Source organism: Rattus norvegicus, chromosome X (assembly GCF_021556685.1).
Source record: "Rattus norvegicus strain SHRSP/BbbUtx chromosome X, alternate assembly SHRSP_T2T, whole genome shotgun sequence".
NCBI classification, from domain to species: Eukaryota; Metazoa; Chordata; class Mammalia; order Rodentia; family Muridae; genus Rattus; species Rattus norvegicus.
The window spans coordinates 27383544-27405806 of NC_141554.1; the positions used below are offsets into that span (position 1 = coordinate 27383544).

Consider the following 22263-nt stretch of genomic DNA (forward strand, 5'->3'; position numbering starts at 1 on the left):
GGGCTAAAGAGATTCTCCTGAATCTAGGAATGATCAAGCTTGCTCAAATATGTGTGTTCTGGTTTCTTTGTTTAACAAATTATATAACATGACTAAATGTAAACCAGAGACAAATGCTTTTGCAAAATGGCAAAGGATGATGGTGGAAGGGACAAGTCTGGTCTGGGAAATAATCATTAATCCCTAAATAGTTTTGTGAGTTATTTTTAGTTACTTGTGGAATTGATTTCAAAAAGAAAGAGAAAGAAGTTGATATGTGTTGTAGGCTGAATAATGACATCTCAAAGATGCCGTGGCTTCAACCTTATGTGGTTAAAACTAGCTTTGCTGTGAGGCTAAGTTAGAGATGAAAATAGTGAATTTTGCTTGGTTTATCTAATCACCAGTCTTTGTAAGGAGAAAAGCAGGTTGGCAATCATTTGAGAAAGATCTATGAATAAAAGCACAGTTTGGAGTGATGCTGTTGCAGTATTTGGTCACCAAGCCAAGGAATGCAGTTACCCTTAGAAAGCTGGAAAAGGCAAGGAAATAAACAGTTGCCTAGGGTCCCCAGAAGAAACAGCACTACTGTCTGAATTCCAGTCTGTTGTGACTCACTGTAGATTTCTGATCCCCATTTCTGGAACATATTACATCTGTGCTTTAATCCACTAAGTTTATGCTAATTTGTTACTGTAGCAATAGGAAATGAATATGAACTATTACAGTTGTCATTTCTTTTGGTTAGTCAACAAACACTCCTTGTACTGTGTCAGACCTATACTAAATGCTAGGGACAGGAAAAGGGCAAAAAAGCAGACACAGACAGATTTCATAAAGCCTAGAGTAGAATGAGCATAGTTCATATATGAGCTAGCCTTGGAGATTGGAGTTAGCGAAAAGATGAAAGGGCTTTTAACTATGGGTTTGTTTAAAGGAAATGAGAGGGTTAGAAGCAGAAGGAAACAGAGGTGCTACTCCTTTACTACCTCATTTTCTTTTTGAACTTATTTTCAGGTGATTTTCTACTTACAAAGGGGTTACAAAGATATACCATAAACTAAAATATTGAACTTAAGCAGAATATATTAGTTTGTCTGCAAATACTCCTCTTTTCAGTTCTTTGATCACATTCATGTTTCTATACTATGTGTACTTCATATGCTCCCCCTTCTTTTAACAGTTTTTTCTAGTGTTTCCTTGAACTTTTAAAGGAAGTGTATTTAGCAGTTTCTCCCTCTCCTCTCTCTTTCTGAGATGAGGTCTTACTATGTAGCTTACAAACACCAAGAACTCATTTTAAAATCCTTATACTATGATTCGTTTTTAAAAAAATTATTTATTTTATTTATATGAGTGCACTGTAGCTGTCTTCAGACACACCAGAGAAGGGCATCAGATTCCATTACAGACGGTTGTGAGCCACCACGTGGTGGCTGGAAATTGAACTCAGAACCTCTGGAAGAGCAGTCAGTGCTCTTCACCACTGAGCCATCTCTCCAGTTCTCTACTATGATTCTTAAATACTATTATTACAGCATGCATCCATGGTTGGCTAGCTAAGCTCTGTATTTTTTGTCAATAATATCACAAAAGTGATGCCCCTCTATTTAGTCTTCGATAGCAAGGATATATTATGTTGATGTATGTTAATGATAAGGTAATTTTGACCACTTAACAACTGTCAGATTGTTCCCATTATCTATTTGTTAGATTAGTAAATATCTTAGGAGTATATACTTTGACACTGAAATACATCTCAAGAAGGTTTTGGTACTCTTTGATGTCTTTACACAAGTAATTTCCATTGTGATTATGATGTTCTGTTTGTTTGTAAGACTTATCTAGAGTTTGATGGCCCAAGCTGGTCTTGAACTTGTGATCCTCCTGCCTGAAATGGCAACTTTCTATTTTCTACACTCTGTATTTATAAATTCGCACCATCTCTTAGCTTTGTATAGTCTTTTCCCGATGTTCATTAAGTTTCTAAAAATTTATTTACTTATTCATTAATTCATTCATTCATTAATGTACAAGTGCTCTGCCTGCATGTATATTTGCATGCCAGAAGAGGGCATCAGATTCCATTACAGATGGTTGTGAGCCACCATGTAGTAGCTGGAAATTGAACTCAGGACCTCTGGCAGAGCAGCCAGTGTTCTTCACTGCTGAGTCAGCTCACCAGCCCAGCAATTTAATTATTTATTTTTATTTTATGTGCTTCTGTGTTTTGCCTGACTGTGTGAGGGCATTGGGTCCTCTGGAACTGGAGTTACAGACAGTTGTGAGCTGCAGTGTGCATGCATAGTGTACAAAGAGTCCAGAAGAGGGCACCAATTGGATTCTCTGCAATTGGAATTACTTATGGCTGTAAACTGTCATGTGGGTGCCGGATATTGAACTTGAGTCCTCTGGAAGCAATGTGTGTAATCTCTGAACCAACTTTCTAACCCTCATATATGTGTATGTTTGTTGTTATTTTTTGTCTGAGACAAGATTTCTTTGTGTAGCCCTGGCTATCCTGAAACCAACTCTGTAGACAGCTGGGCTTGAACTCACAGAAGTTGGCCTGCCTCTGCCTCCCAAGTGCTAGGATTAAAGGTGCGCACCACTACCACCCAGCTTATATGTGCATATTTTTTAGAGATGACCATGTGGTATTGGATAACTGTAGTAACAGAGCTGGAATTTCAGTTTCCTTAAAAACACAGAAATAGGGGTTGGGGATTTAGCTCAGTGGTAGAGCGCTTGCCTAGCAAGCGCAAGGCCCTGGGTTTGTTCCCCAGCTCCGAAAAAAAAGAAAAAAGAAAAAAAAACACAGAAATATTATAAGAATATGTTTTTATTTTAGTCTCAGAACCTGTTGTCCAGGGGCTCAGTAGTTTGCACAAGGCCCTGGGTTCCATCCCCAGCACTACGAAAAGTACTAAGTGAAGACAATTTAACTTAAGGGAATACATTCCAAGGGAAGCATAACAATTTATTACTTGTAGTTCTAGAGCAGTTTAATAAAACTGAAGTGTTGGAGGAACAGCAGTAGTGTGAGGGCGGATAGTATGGTGTCGATGTCTCATTGACACTTTTAATTATTTACCTTAGTGATTGGTGGGTTTAGCTACAGTAGGGGAAACAAATGGCTACATTACTTTGTTTTTCATTTGTTTCTAAAAGATATATTTATTTTAATTTTGTGTGTTTGGGTGTTTTGCCTGTATGAATGTCTGTTTACCATGTGTGCTTGGTGCCCATGGAGGCCAGAGGTGGGTGTTGGATCCTCTGGAAATGAAGTTACAGATGATTGTGTGCTTCCTTGTGGGTGCTGGGAATTCAGCTTGGTTCCTCTGGAAGAGCATCCAGCGCTCTTAATATTTCACAGTGAAATTTAAGTGACACGAAATTTCAGTGTTAAAACTGTTAAATCCCGGTTCATCAAGCCTGAGCTGGATGTGGTGGTAGGTGGTACATACCTATAGTCCTAACACTTGGGAGGCAGGGGCAGGGGGATTTTGAGTTACAGACCAACTTGGATTGTATAAAGAGACTCTGCCTAAAATAAAAAACCAATGATAATCACAATAATTTTGTAACTATACAATCTTAATATTAAATCCTTATATTGTATAAGAAACAGAATAATGTTATCATATATGAATGCAGCAGTTACAGTAGTTAAATTCTTTAGCAATTTTTTTAACAAATACAATTCACCAATACATCAAACATAGTTTTTTTGCTGCTTTAGAAATTTAAAAAAAAAGATGGGGAGTATAGCTTAGTGATAACATACTAGCTAAGCATGTATGAGGCTGTAGGTTTAATATCTCTAGCAACATAAAAGTAGGAGAAAAAGAAGCTAACAATAATTCTGTACCAGGAAACTTATCAATAAGCCATGACTGTATTAGTAGGTGCTGAGAAGACATTGGATAGAATTCTGTAGAGACTCTTTTTGTTTGTTTGTTTTTTCTTTTTTTTCTCCATCCTTATTAAATTGGATATTTCTTATTTACATTTCAATTGTTATTACTTTTCCTGGTTTCCAGGCAAACATCCCCCTAACCCCTCCCCCTCCCCCTCTATATGGGCGTTCCCCTCCCTATCCTCCCCCCATTACCACCCTCCCCCCAACATTTCCGTTCACTGGGAGTTCAGTCTTGGCAGGACCAAGGGCTTCCCCTTCCACTGGTGCCCTTACTACTGTAGAGACTCTTAATTAAAAAGCAAAATTAGTGTATGTGTATCGAAATCATTTAATTTTTTTTAAAGGAAAACACTTTGCAGTCCGGGTCTTTTATTTCCTTTGTGTATATTAGGCCATGGCTCCGTATGGAATGGGCTCCATCAGCTCAGGCTCCTTTCCGTTAGTCCTCACAAAGTGGGCTTCTCTGGGTGGTGCAGGCTGGCGCTTCAGCTGAACCCAGGTGCCCTTCTCTTTGGCTTCCTTTTTCTTCTGATCGTTCTCCTTCACCTGCTTCAGGAAGCTGTCTCTGCTCTTTGAGTGCTTGATGTGCTCAATCCGCACATTGATCCGCTTGACCAGAAACTTGCCTTTAACTTGCTTGTTTACAATGATGCCCACGGCATGCTGGGTGACATTGTAGACTCTTTCGGTTTTTCCGTGGTAACACTTATGGGGTATTCCTTTTTGAACAGTGCCCATTCCCTTGATGTCTACAATATCACCCTTCTTGTAGATTCCCATGTATGTGGCCAAAGGAACGACTCCATGTTTCCTAAAAGGTCTAGAGAACATATACCGAGTACCTCTCCTCTTTCCTTTAGTGTTTGTTATTTTGGCGAATTACTGGAAGATGGCTGCCGCGGCCCAAAATCACTTAATTTAAAGCAATTTCCTTAAAATGGGATAATCTTTTAAGCTCTAGGATGATAAAGCTATTTTTATGAAAATCTCATATGAGATATTTATGAGTATTAGCACATTTTTTCAATATTGTTTCTATTTTAGCAAAATCAATAAGGGTAGAAAATAGAATAGTCCAAATCTAAGAAAGAGACCTAATTATCATTTCCTGTTGATATTAAGTATCTTCCTGGAGAATTTGAGTCTCAGATTCTTCTGTGATATAGGACGACTAGAGGCATAAACCTCTACTGAGTTTTCCAGAGCACTGATTGTCTCAAGCCAGCAAAGCAAAAAGCAAATCAGAGGACAACCTGTGATGCCAAAACTGTTAATACTTGAGAAATGTCTCAGAGGTAAAGGTGTTTGTTGCTAAGCCTGATGATCTAAGTTTGATGCCCAGGACACAGGTTTTGGAGGGAAAAAGCAGACTGCAGAGGGTTGTCCTCTCATCTCCACATGAATGCTGTGGCATCCCTCCCCTACACATTCAAACCCAAATAGATACATGTTAAAAAACTATATACCAACATTTCCAACAAATATATATGAAAAATGACCCTGTGACTTCTGCATGCACTCTGACTCATACAAGTATGTAGAATCAAATAAATAACTAAAAATGAAGATTCTGTTATTGTGATTAAAACAAAACAAAAGCACTTCTAAGCAAATTCAAAGTATACCTTAAGTTAATAAAGTATATTATCTGCCAGCAATAGTGGTACATGCATTTAATCTCAGTACTCCTGAAGCAGAGGGCAGGTGGATCTCTGAATTTGAGGCCAGTCTGGTGTACAGAGTTCTAAGACATCAAGGGCAACAGAGGAACCCTCTCAAGAAAAACTAAGGGAAGAAAGCAAAAGAAAAAGCAAACACACACACACACACACACACACACACACACACAGAGAGAGAGAGAGAGAGAGAGAGAGAGAGAGAGAGAGAGAGAGAGAACAAAACACAAGTAGGTAGTTATTTAAAAATAAACCTGTGAAGTATCAATGCACAACCTGTAATCTTAGCTACTTGGAAGGCAGAGGTAATAGGACCATGAATTTGAGGCCGACCTGGGCAAGAGAGAGAACCCCATCCAAAAGGGCAGCAAACAAAGCACAGTATGGTGGTGTTTGCTTATAATCTTAGCATGTTAGGCCATAGAGGCAGGAGGCTCAGTTGTTCAATGCCATCATGCTTACATGAGATCTCATCTCAAGGGAAAACAAAATGAACAACATATCACTTTTGTTACTAACAGTGATAAAATCTAAGGACGATGCCATATGATGTTGCCAGACAGAGTAATTCTAGTACTTGGATGCTGAGACAGGTAGATCTCTGTGGGTTTCAGACCAGTCTGGCTTACGTAATGAGACCATGTCTCAACAAACAAACAGAACTAATCAACAATGTTGATCTATACACACATGGAAAACATGACTTCATTTGTTTTTGTCACTACCAGTGATCAAACTCATGGCCCCATTTCATCATTTTTTGCTTGGGGAATGCTTAATACCTGAGATATTATCTACATTTCCTTTCAAGTCTTTGTTTTAATTGGGTTATTTATTGTTAATTAAAATTAAAACCATAATCTGATATCTTCAATTATACCTACTGAAGTAGCTTAAAATACTCACTGTACTAACTGCTGCTGACAATGGCTCATATGGAGAAATTGACACATATTAACATTTTTACTTTCTATTTTTGCTGAGCTACTAGTAGTTCAAGTTTATGTTTATTTTTGTTCTTTCATAGATTATTCATGGGAATACAAATGATAGAATCATTCTATTTGTCAGTGCGCAGCAGCTGTTAGTTGCCAGAAGTTCCTTGGCTATGGATGGAATTTTGTCTGGCTTAAGTTCTACAGGTGTTTTGCATGCTGTCGTTACTGCTGTGAATACATATATGCAGCTTCCCTGTTGTATTCTAGAAACACTGTTGTAGTCACCCACCACCTCTTATAATCTTTCTGGCCATCTTCTGCAATGATCCCTGAGCCTTAAGAGGAACAGGGTGTGAGGTAGATGTTCCACTTAGGACTTACCATTGTATGATATCTTGTTGTCTGCATGTTGGTCATGGTGAGCCTCTGTGTTAATCACCATCTGCTGTTCAAAGACATTCCTCTGATGAGGGTTGAGAGATGCACTAATCTATGGGTATAACAGTGAGTCTTTAGGAGTTGGTTTTCTACTATGTTCATTTAGTAGGTTCTTCTCCAGGCCAGTGACCTGTGTAGTCATAGGTTCTTGGCTGTGATAACAGTTTGGGCCATTTTTTATGGAAAGTCCTTAAGTATATTTTTAGAAAAGTGGTGTGGGTGGATGTTTTCTAGAAATATAAGCAGTTTTCCTTTCTTAATCTAATTGAAAGTTTGTCTGACTTCAGATTTTTAGGATCACAGTCCTTTAGACTATTATAAACATTGTGCCTATGACTTTTACCATTGTAATGTAGCAAATTAGAGGTTCAGTGCCTATTTGAAGGTCTTTCACTAGTTAGTAGCCCAATATTTCTCTCTGGAAACTTAGACCAGTTTTGACAATTCAAAAATTAAACTGGAGGGGTTGGGGATTTAGCTCAGTGGTAGAGTGCTTGCCTAGCAAGCACAAGGGCCTGGGTTCGGTCCTCAGCTCCGAAAAAAAGAAAAAGAAAAAAAAAAAGAAAAAAAATTAAACTGGAAAAAAGTTCTTTGTCTTACTACCTTTTGATTATTCTTGTTCTAATTTTAGAGATTTCCAAATATGAAAACTTCAGATTTCTTAGGGAAATATTGCAATTATCTATTTTATTCCTTTTTGTAATTTCATTTTGAGATAATATAAGCACCCTAACACCAAACTATACCCCAAAACCCTTTAGACATTGATATTATGTAGGTATGTTCATAGCATAGTTGTGAAATGTAACAATAGTTGCATTGCTTCATGGAAGAGTCAAATTAATTAAGAAAGAATATCAGTAATTCTATAGACATTGAGAAGAATTGATAGGTATAACACATACATGTGCACAGTAAACCACTCAGTTGAGCTATTAGAAATTTGCATGGAAATTTCTGTGGTGTTAACTTGGAACTTGTTCTTCTACTTTAGGACCGCAAATTAACTAAAGCTGAGCAGCAACGGTTCAAAGAAGAAGCTGAGATGTTGAAAGGCCTCCAGCATCCCAATATAGTTCGATTTTACGATTCATGGGAGTCCATATTGAAAGGAAAGAAATGTATTGTTTTAGTGACTGAACTAATGACATCAGGAACCTTAAAGACGTAAGTCGACTCTGATAGTGCGATAGTGCCAGTTGAGATGAAAACTATTTTAATGAGTCATAAAAGTTATTTATAAACTTTGGCTTAAGGGTAGGTAGAAGGGTTGTGACTATATAGCTGAGTGAAATAGCACTTACTTAGTATGTACAAGGATTTGGGGTCCATTTCTGGTATTAAAACAACAAAAAACCTTGTAGAATCTATTTCAGATTAATTGAAAAATCAGCATACTTATAAAGTTTGTTAGAATATGTAGTGCTGAAAAGTTAATGTTTGGGGACCTAGGGATCAAGCTAAGTTGGTTAAATGTTTGCCTAGCGTGCATGAAGCTATGGGTTCAATCCCCAGCACCACATAAAACTACGAACAATAGCATCCACCTTAAATCTCAGCACTGGATGGTGGAGTAGAGATAGGAGGATTAGGACTTCAGGGTCATTCTTGGCTACATCATGAGTTTGGAGTTAACCTGAGCTACAAGAAATCATGCCTCAAAAACACAAAAAAGAGGGTTGTAGAGATAGCTCAGAAATGAGAGAGCACTTGTTGCTCTTGTAGAGGCTACTAGCATCAGTGTGATGTTTTACAACCACTAATAGCTCTAGTTCCAGGGAATTCAATGGCCTTTTCTGACATAGCTAAGTACCTGGCACTTACTTAGTGCATGCACTTCACGCGCGCGCATGCACACACACACAGACACACAGACACACACACACACACACACACACACACACACACACACACACACGCACTTACACAAAAAATTAACTCTAAAAACACCCCACAAAAGGTAATGTTTTAGAGATTAACGAATTTGAGAGTTGAAAATATTATATATTATAGAGAGATTGTGATTGCATTTTTAAAAGATACTGACTTGCCAAGGGTTTGGCCAAACTTCCACATCTAGTAAGGAATAACTACTATATAATTATACTCTTTTGTTTGTAATCAATTTTATTGGTATAAGTTGACTGTGTAATCAGCGGTAAATAATTCAATGTGAAGGGCACATTCTTCCTGGCATCTGACACTAACAGTTTATGTAGCCAAGTTCTCCAGTGGCTGGGGAAGTAACTATTTAGAAGCAGAGAAGGGCTTTCTTTTGAAAATGGTGCTTCCATTCCAAAAAAGTCATTCTAGTATGATTGTTATTTTGAATTAAAAGTGCTGGACTTTGTAAAATACCTTTTAGAGTAGGTCAAACCATTTCTTTGAGGGACTATGAGGTGGGATGGTAAACTTAAGTGACCTATAAGTCACTGAAAGATTAGATTGGAATGGGGCTTTTGATAGATTTTTATTTTGCTACAGCAGACAATAGAAAATAAATCTGGGGCTAGGGAGATGGCTCAGTAGTGAAGAGCATCTGCTGCTCTTGCAGACGATCAGAGTTCAAGGCGTTGTGTCCATCCTGGGCAGCTTACAACTGTCTGTTACTCTGGCTCCAGGGGTCTAGTGCCCTCTTCTGGCCCCCACGGGCATTTGTCCATTTGTACATATTAACAAATACATAAATGAAAATAAAAAATAAACCTTAAAAATTATTCAGAGGTAACAATCATAGTAAGTAAGTAATCAGAACATCTTACTCAGTGGTATTTATAGAATTTTCTGGGAATGTTTGTTTACATATGAACCTTGTTTCTTTGTATAGGTACTTAAAACGATTTAAAGTCATGAAACCAAAGGTCTTAAGAAGCTGGTGCAGGCAAATTTTAAAAGGATTGCAGTTCTTACACACAAGGACGCCTCCTATTATTCACCGGGATCTGAAATGTGACAACATTTTCATCACAGGACCCACTGGATCTGTGAAGATTGGTGATCTGGGACTTGCAACCTTAATGCGCACATCCTTTGCTAAGAGTGTCATTGGTGATTAGTGTTTTACAATTTACTTACTGTATATTCGATTTGACAGTTAATAGGGCTGGAACAGAAATGATAAGTTATCTACTGTCTTGAGCCAAATTTTGGCCACTGCCTATTTTTTAAGGCTTTATTTATGTCACATACATGCACACACTCACAAGCATGCTAGTTTTTTTTTTTTTTTCGGAGCTGGGGACTGAACCCAGGGCCTTGCGCTAGCATGCTAGTTTTTATTGAGACAGAATCTTGTGTAACTTGGACTTTCCTCAAATTCACTATGTGGTGAAAGATGACCTAGCATTCCTAATCCTCCCTTCTCTGGCTCCTCATCCTTTGGATTTTAAGACCCAGCCAGCACACTAAACTGTAGATTTTCTTTGAAATCGTTTTGAATGTGCTTTGAAAGAGCAATTATATGAAAACTGACCTATTTCAATACATCCTAGTATATGTATTTTATGGAATGTGTTAACTATTATTTTTTAAATTTATAATATTTTACATATATGGTATTTTGCCTGCATGTATGTCTGTGTGGTACGCACATGCTGTGCCCATAGAGGTCAGAAAATGGTGTTGAAGCCCTTAAAGCTGGAGTTACAGTCAGTTGTAAACCATTGTGTGGGTGCTAGGAACTGAACTCAGGTCTTCTATAAGAACAACAAGTGCTCTTAACCACTGAACTATCTCTTCAGCCCCATCTATTAAGGGTTATTGAAAGATTCTGAGGACATAAAGATCAAAGTTTACTAAATTAATTTATCCAAGTTTGAACTAAAAGTAATAAATAAAATCAGATTTTTATCTAATTTTCTAGCTATCTTTGTTTTTTGAGATAGGGCCTATCTATTATGTAATTCTGGCTGACCTGGAATTTGCTATGAACACTAGGCTGGCCTCAAACTCAGAGATCCTCTGCCTCTGCCTCCTAAGTGCTGGCATCAAAGGCTTATATCATAAATGCTTGGTCTTTTCTTGAGACAGGATTTTAATATAGAACAGGCTGACCTTGAGCATACTATATAGCTAAGAATACCCTTAAAATTCTGACTGTCCTCCTGATTACCCCTTATGTACTAGGATTACAGGTGTGAGCTACCATGCCTGTCTAAAGTTAGATTTTTAACATTTTAACCTAACACTGAATATAATAATTTGTACTTCATTAGTACGAAATGTTAAATTTGCTGGGATTATTTGAGAAAGGGTCTCTCTACATGACTAAGGCTGTCCTTTAACTTATTCTGTAGAACAGGCTGGCCTCAAACTTAAAACAGATCTACCTACCCCTGTTCCCTAAGTACTGGAGCTAAAGGTGTGCACCACTACACCAGGGTTAACTTATTGATTTGCTTTGAGGGGGCAGAAACTGACAGATAATTTTTATGGGAAAGAAAGAATTAATGAACATATTTTTCCCTTTAATAAAAATATGGTTGTGGTATTATTTTACAGGCACTCCTGAGTTTATGGCGCCAGAGATGTATGAAGAACACTATGATGAATCTGTAGATGTTTATGCTTTTGGGATGTGTATGTTGGAAATGGCTACTTCGGAGTATCCATATTCTGAGTGCCAGAATGCAGCACAAATATACCGTAAAGTAACCAGTGTAGGTATAATTTTATTCAATTTACTTGACAGATTGCCACATTTTATATTGAGATTGATAAAATTAATTTAGCTAAATCTAATTATGTTACTAAGGGTGTGGCTTAGGGGTAGAATGCTTGACCAATATAAATAAGACTCTAGTGGAAAAAAATAACCACATCCATTATGGATTAGTTTAATATAACAGTGTTAGTTTAACAGTTGCATTTATAAAAGCTTTAGATTTATAAAAGTTTCTATTTATGTACTTGAACTCTATTGGGGTCATATAAAACATTACATTCTACATTATTCATTCTACATTATTTTGTAGAAAATATACAGGTATATCATCTTTATAGTAAATTTTTAGATATTAGATTGGTCTTAATTTTTTTTTCTGAGATAAGGTCTCACTATGTCACTGTGTACCTCTGGCTATCTGGGAACTTACCCTGTAGATAAAGCTGGACTCAAACTCAGAGATCTGCCTGCCTCGGCCTCTCAAGTGCTAGGAATTAAGGTGCGGAGCACTGTGTTTGGCTTTGTTGGCCTTTGTTTTTAAAGTTGCATAATAAAGACTGATTAGAAGATTTTGAAGGACTATAATATTTCTAAGTGTGCAATTATGAAAACACTCTCAATATACAGTTTTAGAGGTAAAACATTTGAATCCCCTGCTATGAATAATTTTTTAATGTTAGAAATTGCAAGGACTGCAATGACAAGAAGTATTTGCTACTCTCAAAGAACTTATATTCTAGGGGGAAGAATAATATAAATTAAGGCATAACTAGAAAGATATGGTGGTACACACTTATAATCTTAGCACTTGGGAGGCTAAGGAAAGAGGGTTGTAACTTTGAGGAAAGCCTGGGCTACATTTTGAAACCCAATCCTGAAAATAAGAAAAAAGAAGTATAAAATAAGTGTAGAAATTAGTCCTGTTTTTTTTTCTCTCAGCCCCATGCGTCCAGAAATAAGACTCAGACTGAAAACATATTCAAATACCTTGGTCATATTGCTAAGCTCTTCTCTGACTGGAATTATAACTAAAATAACTCAATTATTTTAACCTATGTTCTGTAACATGTGTCTGTTTCTTTACATCTTCCTAGGCAGATCACCCTTACCTGGCACTATCCCTGAATCCTTTCTCCTCCCAGATGCCCTACCTCCCATTTCCTGTCTAAGCCATAGGCTTTTTTGTTTTGTTTTGTTTTTTTTTGGGAGCTGGGGACCGAACCCAGAGCCTTGCGCTTCCTAGGCAAGCGCTCTACCACTGAGCTAAATCCCCAACCCCGCCATAGGCTTTTTAATTGACAAATGATACATCTATACAATATACAAGATAATCTGTTTACAATTTCTATTTTTAGTCCAATAAAAGGCTCTTCTTTCAAATATAAACTGAATATAATTATTAGACCCAGAACATCATCTTAAATCCTAAACAACTTAAGCTTATAGTAAGACTATGACTATCTAGTCTTCAACCCCATCAGAGTTCTGAGAAGGAACAAATATTACCTGAGTATTCAGGAAATGAAGTGACATAGCTTCCAAAAATTATAGAAATGAGAGAGGCAGCTGATTGCCTGGACAACCCCAAATCTTCTCTATATTGTTGGAACATCTATTTTCAGCCTTCTGGCCCAGGCTCTCTGACCAACTTTTTGTGAAGCAGGAATTATAAAGGACTTTCTTGCCCTGTCTTTTCAGAGCTTGCTAATAGACTTCCCTATGTCCATTTATCCTTTCTGGACAGATTTGTCTGTAGTTGAAGCTTAGGCATTTTCTTTGCCTAGTGGCTAGTTTTCCACAATTGGAAGGAATTTCATATCGAAGTAATTGATGATCATTATCTTCTTTGAAGTGGAATGGGGGTACTGCCTAGAGCAAAACTATTTCATAGTCAAAAGCTCTTTTAATAATGAAAGAATTTAAAATGCCATATTTTGTGGATCTCTGAGGTTTTTGAGCACTATCTATAGTATATGTAATTTTCAAACATTGCTTATTCTTAGCTATTTCCTATCTGAACAACATTGAAAATATTTTATTATAATTAACTAAACTAGTATCTAATATGACCATGAGTTTGTATTTTTTAAGATTTTTTTAAAATTTTTTTTATTAACTTGAGTATTTCTTATTTACATTTCGAGTGTTATTCCCTTTCCCGGTTTCCGGGCCAACATCCCCCTAACCCCTTCCCCTCCCCTTCTTCATGGGTGTCCCCCTCCCCATCCTCCCCCCATTGCCACCCTCCCCCCAACAATCACGTTCACTGGGGGTTCAGTCTTAGCAAGACCAAGGGCTTCCCCTTCCACTGGTGATCTTACTAGGATATTCATTGCTACCTATGAGGTTAGAGTCCAGGGTCAGTCCATGTATACTCTTTAGGTATTGGCTTAGTCCCTGGAAGCTCTGGTTGCTTGGCATTGTTGTACATATGGGGTCTCGAGCCCCTTCAAGCTCTTCCAGTTCTTTCTCTGATTCCTTCAACGGGGGTCCTATTCTCAGTTCAGTGGTTTGCTGCTGGCATTCGCCTCTGTATTTGCTGTATTCTGGCTGTGTCTCTCAGGAGAGATCTACATCCGGCTCCTGTCGGTCTGCACTTCTTTGCTTCATCCATCTTGTCTAATTGGGTGGCTGTGTATGTATGGGCCACATGTGGGGCAGGCTCTGAATGGGTGTTCCTTCTGTCTCTGTTTTAATTTTTTAAGGTTATTTTATGTATATGAGTACACTGTGGTTGTCTTCAGACACACCAGAAGAGGGCATCAGATCCTATTACAGATGGTTATGAACCACCATGTAGTTGCTGGGAACTGAACTTGGGACCTCTGGAAGAGCAGTCAGCGCTCTTAACCACTGAGCCATCTCTCTAGCCCTAATTTGTATTTCTTAATGATACCTAATAGTTCATCCCTAACAGTTTGTAATGGCTTTTATAAGGACCAGAACTTTATATTGCATCTTAAAAAATATAAGGACAATACCTCAAATAAGCATTAAAAACATGTATGGATTATGTATATCAAAAATAACCTTAACTTTCATCAATATATAATAACCTATACCATTTTATCAAAAATAACCTTATTTCTGTATCAGTATACACAATTCTGTTTCAGTGTAAAATTATGGTTATTAAATGTTTTTGTTGTTATTGTTTAAGAGTAGATTCTGGGGCTGGAGAGATGGTTCAGTGGTTAGGAGCACTGACTGCTCTTCCAGAGGTCCTGATTTCAATTCCCAGCAACCACATGGTGGCTCACAACATCTGTAATGAGATCTGATGCCCTCTTCTGCTGTGTCTGAAGACAGCTACAGTGTACTTATATATAACAAATGAATAAATCTTAAAAAATATAAAAAAGAGTAGATTCTACCCGTTTGTCTAATTTCCTATAATATTTCTATATCCTCCTTTTTTTCTTTTTGACCCCCTTTCTCTTACCTAATTAAGATAGAGAAAGAGGAAGAGAAAAAGAGATCCCAAATCGAATCTCTCTTTTTTGTTTTGTTTCCTCCCTATCCAAGACCATAATTATTTGTAATAAACTCCTAAAATGACAACATATCTATAACTCATAAAATGATCTAAAGTATCCATCCCAATTTAAGGAATTGGGATGGTAGTCTTCTTATAATTGCTTCTTGCTGAATTGGGGGAAAGATTCTTTTTGGTGGCCAAGAAAATTAGAAAAATGGTTAGTCTTAAGAAAGCTAGCTGCCATCATTTGTTGTCCAGTTTCTATGTGTTGATTAAGTTCAGGGTTTAACAAAAGTCCTGACTGGAACAGTCTGAAAGGTAATTTGGAGTCAGCAACCCTCTTGAAGCTGTTTTGAAGTCTTTAAAGGAAACAGCATTGATGTCCTTGAGGTAGGATCTGGTGTCCCAGCATCCTCAAGAGTGAATCCTGTCATGGCTGCTATTTTGGTCTTCCATTTTGCAACATACAGGCTAACAATATATAGTTTTATAAAGACTTCTGTATGGAATATGCAGGATGCATAGATCGATTAAAGATAACTTCCTTTTATTTTGAGCAGAGGAAAGACAACCAATCTTTCTTGAGAAGTTAGTTTGATCATATAATCAAACTGCAATATTAATCTCCATTCATGAGATATGAAAGGATGGCATACAATAATAAGTCATGAGAACTCTGTAGACAAAAAGATTTATTGGCCATGTAAATTGAAGTTCTAGCTAGAGACATTTTTATGTCATAGCCAGTTTCAGGGCTGTTCTCATATAGAAGAATCAGCAAATCATGTTACCTATCCTTTTTGGTATTCTTGATTTCTTTCTTTTTGTCTGTAACCAAGATCTTCAGGGAGTCTTCCTCTATCAAATATGATTTTTATCAGTTTGGATGGAATACATAATTTTTCTTTTCCTGTGGAAACAAGAGTATTTTCTCTCCCCCAACATATTTGTCTCTGGGAGATTTCTTATCTTTTTTTTTTTAATTGAACATCTCTTTCTTACATCTGCTCTTGTATCCATTAAGCCTTTGGTCTCTCTTGAGTTTTCTGCTTTATCTATTGAAGTTGTTCTGGTTTTGCTATCTCAGTTGTTAATGTTTATATCCTGAGCAGTGTTGTTTAATTGTTCTGCTGATGAGTTTCTCTGTTGTTGACCTGAGATGGCTGATTTGAATTTCATATTGGGGCCTCTTAGGGCATTTTTAAACAAGGGCTTGCCTTATTTGTCCTTTGTTGATCTACATTCAGTAGTTCAGTGCTGACCTTTGCCATACCTTGTGCATATTTCAGAATGTCTTCTTTTTGGATTTTCTCTAGAAAAAAAAATCATTGTTCTAAGAGTGCCTTACCGACAATCTCTTTTTAAATGACTTTGGTTGCCACAATTAAAACATTTGGAGGTTTGACTTTTCTTAAAGAAAAGTCAAATATGATTTTTATCAGTTTGGATGGAATACATAATTTTTCTTTTCCTGTGGAAACAAGAGTATTTTCTCTCCCCCAACATATTTGTCTCTGGGAGATTTCTTATCTTTTTTTTTTTTTTAATTGAACATCTCTTTCTTACATCTGCTCTTGTATCCATTAAGCCTTTGGTCTCTCTTGAGTTTTCTGCTTTATCTATTGAAGTTGTTCTGGTCAAATAGATTCTTTTATCTATTAAAGTTGCATTCTTATAATTTTTAAATTCAACCTTTCAATTGGACATCATTTAAATTCTTAATGAGGCTAGACATTATCTATTGTCATTTGTTGTGTAGTAACCAGATAAGGTAAGATTTGTTTTCTAATAATCTTTGGCTGACTTTTCTAATTTTCATTATTTGGTGGTGCAGTAGGCCTTAGCCTTACTTCATCTTTCTAAATTTTGTTTATAATCTTTTCTAACTTTTTCACTAAAGTCTGTAAGTCCTGTATCTGATTTTCATATTTTTTTCTTTTCTTGTATCTAGTACTTAATTATAAAAATTTCTAATTTTTCTTCCAAGGCCTATATCTGGTTTTCATATTTTTCTTTTTCTTTATATCTCTACTGTCTTATATTAGTATTGGTATATAGAACTTTGTACCTGTTTTCTGCTTTTTGTTACCCTATTTTTTATTTTGTATTGAGCATAGTATCTTTTTATTCTTATTTATTAATCTTAGAAAAGTATCTAAGCCATGTGGTTTTTTTTCCTCCTAAGGTCCAGTTTTTCAAGAAGACAAAACAATCTAAAATGCTTGTCTTATGCTGTTCTGGGAAGTTTTGCCTTTGATCTGCTTTTTGTTCTTTTTTTTTTTTTTTTAAAGTGAGCAGTCCTCTTGTCCGGGTAACTTGACACCAAGTGTATTAGAATAAGAATGAAACTTAATATTGAAATAACTTTAAATGGCCATGTTTTAATTTCCTCCATATCCTCCATCTCCCTTGAATCATTTAGAATAGTATTACATAGAGGTTAAATGGTCTTTACTGGGTTTTCTTTCATCTTTATGTGTTCTATCTCTTTACAATTATCATTTCAATGTATTTATATCTAACTGTGATGTTTTATATTTAGTTCCTTTTGTTTTTAACATAAAACTATAATTTTTAAACAATTTTACCTGTTTGGAGGTCTGTTCTTTGAGTTTGACTTCTGCTTCTGTGCTATCAGCAGTTTCACCCCCATCTTTCAGCACACAGAGAAGAGGCGTGTTTCTGCCTTTTACCTGTAACTTCGAATACACTACCAGATCCCAATTCCTCACCCATTCCAGGAAGTTGTAGGGTTAAAAGCGTTGGCTCCTTTGTTCAACAAGTGTCTGACCAGGAGGAGCCCCTTTAGTTGGGTCTAGTAAATTGGCTCTGTGCATCTTAGGGAGACTTTTGGCTTGAGAGAACAGTTCTGTTAGGGTTTTTTTTGCAAGGCTTTTGCATGAGAGTCAGCCGTTCAGATGGCCTTGTGGTACCTCAGAAGGTCTGCAACATATGCCCCAGGCAGTGGCCTGAAAAGCTACAGAGTAAAAAGTAAATGGGAGCTGGTTCCTCCCACTCCACTGCCTCTGTGATTTGCCCTTGGGAGAAGCCCCAACTTCTGTGTTCTCTTTAAATTCACTAGGGGCATCTTTAAAAAGTCACTTTCCATAGTATCTCTCTGCAGATTCCTGCTCCATGGCTAGTAGCCACTTCTCTTGTGCTGTTTTGGGAAGTTTTGACTTTTTGACTTTGATCTGTTTTCTTTCTTCCTTTCTTCCTTTCTTCCTTTCTTCCTTTCTTCCTTTCTTCCTTTCTTCCTTTCTTCCTTCCTTCCTTCCTTCCTTTCTTTCTTTCTTTCTTTCTTTCTTTCTTTCTTTCTTTCTTTCTTTCTTTCTTTCTTCCCTTCCCTCCCCTTCCCCTTCCCCTTCCCCTTCCCCTTCCCCTTCCCCTTCCCCTTCCCCTTCCCCTTCCTTCCTTCCTTCCTTCCTTCCTTCCTTCCTTCCTTCTGGCTAACCTGACACCCCCCATCCCCACCACCCAAACCTGCCACCTGGTTTTTACCCAGGCCTTTTAAGGTTGTGACCTAATTGCCCTAAGTTGAGCACCATTTTGTAGAGTTAGGGCTTGGTTCCTCCTCCCAGCTCCATCCCATGGTACTTGCATATTATTATTGATCTGGCTCTTTGGGCTTCAGGTATGTTTCCATGATCTCTCTGAACCCCTTCTACAAAGTTTCAAATCCTCCATCTCGCCAGCTTTTCTGAATCTCCCTCTCTCCCTCACCTTCCTTTGGTTGGTGAATGGCCCATACTATTGTCTATTCTGCCCAGCCATTGGGTGATCAGCATTTATTTACAAGACAGAGAATAAATGGTGAGAGTTGTTTATACAAACCGGAGACAGGAGATTCTTGGTATAAGCATCACAATTCCCTGTCCCTATTGAAAGAAGATAAGAGGGCAGAGAAATCAGCATTTGTATAATACAAGGGTAAACTTTACAAGTGGTGTACAAAAACATTATGCCTACATATAGGACTATAATAGGGGATACAAGGTAGAATAGGAATGTTTTCATTGTCTAGGGTGGACTACTTCATATATGGCTGGGTGGCTACATATAGACCATGAAAGAGACTGTTAGTGTTTCAGGAAGCTAATAATAATAATAATAAGCATCTTTAATACTTTAAAATTATTTAACTTAGACAAATGACAATTATATACATTTATAGGACACAATATGATATATAAAATTGAGGTAGTTTACTTTTTTGTTTTGAGACACTTAAAATTTACTTTTTAAGCTACTTTATAATATATTGTACATTATTGACTGTAGTCATCATGCTATAGAGTATATTTCAGATCTTATTCCTACTGTTTAATTACAACTTATACCCATTAAGTTACAATTCCTAATTCCTCCTCAGCTTCTGAAAAGAGCTCAGAAAAAGAGCTACAATGTTCTTTATTTTGTGTCTTTAGTGTAAAGAGCTCCAAATAGAAAAGCATTTTGTGCTTGATTTATTTGTTTATTTGTTTTTTTAAAAAATTAGTTATTTTATGTATATGAGTACACTGTAGCTGTATTCAGACAAAACAGAAGAGGGCATCAGATCCTAGTACAGATGGTTGTGAACCACCATGTGGTTGCTGTGAATTGAACTCAGGACCTTAAACAATTGAGCCTAATAATAATATCGGCACTGTGTGCTTGATTTGTAAGTTTTAGTTCTATAAATATTTTTACTTACACAGGTATAAATGACCTAGGGAATCAGGGAGAATTCAGTAGGAATATCAAAAAGGACATTTTGTATTAATAGAATAACATTAATAGGCTCTCACTAAGTTGCTGAGGGTAGCCTTGAACTCATGAGCATTCTACCTTAGCCTCTCAAGTGCTATGCACAATATATCTTTATTGCTATACAAGTGTTCTACCACTGATCTATACCCTTAATATAATTGTAATTTTGAATGACTACTATTTTATATTGGTATATAAAAATAACCTATCAAAATTTATATTTCTACCTCTCTCAAAGCTTTTTTAAAAATTTTTTCTTTTTTATTGGATATTTTTATTTACATTACAAATTTTATTTACATTTCCTGGTTTCCTGTCTATAAACCCCCTGTCCCCTCCCTGTCCCTCTTCTTCTATGAGGGTGTTCCCCCTCCCCAGCCATCCAACCCTTCCTGCCTCCCCGCCCTGACAGTCCCCTACAGTCGGGGGATCCAGCCTTCATAGGACCAAGGGCTTCTCCTCCCAGTGGTGCCCAACAAGGCCATCCTCTGCTACATATGCAGCTGGAGTCTCTCAAAGTTTGAATTTTGGATCTAAATTAATCTAGTCCTGCTAGATATTTGTGGTATATGCTAAAAAGACTTAGATTCTGTATTCTATAAGCTAGTATGATGGGTGTAGAAGCAGATTTTAGATTGTCTAAATCCATGGCAATTATTCTATTTCCAGCTTGATTTACAAATTTCTGTTTGATGACTGCAACGATACTTGAATTATTTTTCAAAAGCCTAAAACTTATAAACAAAAGGTAGTAAAATATAAAATAAGCAGATTTAGGTAAATAACATGCTTATTATAGGAAAATATAAATTGTCTAGACCATATGTATGGCTTTTTAATTTTAAACTGTGCATATAAAGTAATGATTACCTTCTTGGCATTTTTCACCACATGTATCATTTTATTTGTTCTTATTCTTCTGTCTCACTACCTCTCCAATCTCTCCTGCCTATATCTTGCTGGTCTTCTACTCCTACTAATATTTCTTTTTCTGCTTTTATACCACATATATCCTATTATTCCCCATGCTCTCCCTCCTTTTCAGCACCCCCTCCTTATCCTCACCCTCACCATCATGCACAACACATACACATACACACAAACATTAACATCCCAAGTATAGTAGAAATCTTGCATTCTGGCTTATTTTGTGAAATATAATAATTTCCAGTTTTATATATTTTCTTTTGCAAATGCTGTGATTTCATTATTATTTACAGCTGAATATAATTCTGTTGTATATTCGTACCATATTTTCATTATATAGATATTTCTGGAGAGACATTGAGAGATATTTATTAGCTGTTGTGGATTGTGTATTAATAAACACAGTAGTAAATAAACTCTGAGGTATGCTGACTGAAGAGTTCCTTGGATATATACCCTGGAGTGTTATGGTTCAGTCATATGGTAGTTTTATTTTTTGTTTTAGAGTAGCCTCCACTCTTGATTTCCATAATGGTTGCAATACATTACATTCCTGCTAGCAATCAATAAGGTTGATTCCACATTTTCCACATATTTGCCAGCATTTGTTTTCATTTCTTTTGTTTGCATAGTTTTAATTAGTTCTTTGAGACTATTGTGCAGTGTATTTTGATCATATTCACTTTCCCTCCCCCAACTCTTCTTGGATCTATCCTCCTTTCCTTTCTCATCCAATTTTGTGGCCATTCATCAGTGTCATGTCTGCCCTGACCCTAAGGCCTATTTGTGCTTCCTGAATATTCTTGGATGTGTCCATGTTTGATTTATTACAGTGTTAGAAAAAAACTGACCCATCTATGAGCGGCTAAGAATCTCCAGTAGCTCCTTGTGTAGGGGTGAAACTTTATGTCCAACTTCCTTCTTCGTTACTGAGATTTGATCTGGCTTAGACTTGCAGAGATCTTCTTATGCATGCTGTCACAACCACTGTGGACTTTTATGTTTAGCTTTCTTGCTGTGCCTAGAAAATACGGTTTCCTTGTAGTCATCCAATGCCTTTGGCTCTTCTGTCTCCTCTTTGTCAAGGATCCTTGAGACTCGTGAGGAGGGACTGTGGTACAGAGGTCCCATTTAGGGCTGAACATTCCACAGTCTCTTATACTCTACACATGGCCCAGTTGTGGATCTCTGTGTTGATCATCATCTACTGCAAACAAGTTACTCTGATGAGGGTTGAGAGATGTCTTAGTCTATGGCTAACTTTAGGAAATTGTTCATTGTTTTATTTTCATCTTGTTTTATTTTAAAATTAACTTACAAAGGAATAAGTTCCTTTATGACATTCTCATGCATACTTCATTTTGGTTGATTTCCTTCTCCTCCTCTCCCACTCTCCTCCCATTTCTAGATTTCATCACTATACCTTTCTTCTCCCAATATTCCCCCTTCTACTTTCATAGCTCATGTATTTGTTAGGCATTTGTATTTTT

General features: G+C 36.9%; 1 protein-coding gene and 1 pseudogene across 12 annotated transcripts in view; one reads left to right on the forward strand and one right to left on the reverse strand.

The window, feature by feature from the left end:
• The window catches only part of Wnk3 (WNK lysine deficient protein kinase 3), a 164130-nt gene that overhangs the window by 38653 nt on the left and 103214 nt on the right, over positions 1-22263 (forward strand). For all 12 annotated transcript variants that reach the window (XM_087600106.1, XM_087600108.1, XM_087600104.1 and 9 more), the window contains 3 exon segments: positions 7948-8120; positions 9781-10001; positions 11454-11611. In XM_087600106.1, the coding sequence (XP_087456232.1) occupies positions 7948-8120; positions 9781-10001; positions 11454-11611 (552 nt within the window).
• On the reverse strand, positions 4289-4765 carry LOC134484045 (large ribosomal subunit protein eL21-like; annotated as a pseudogene).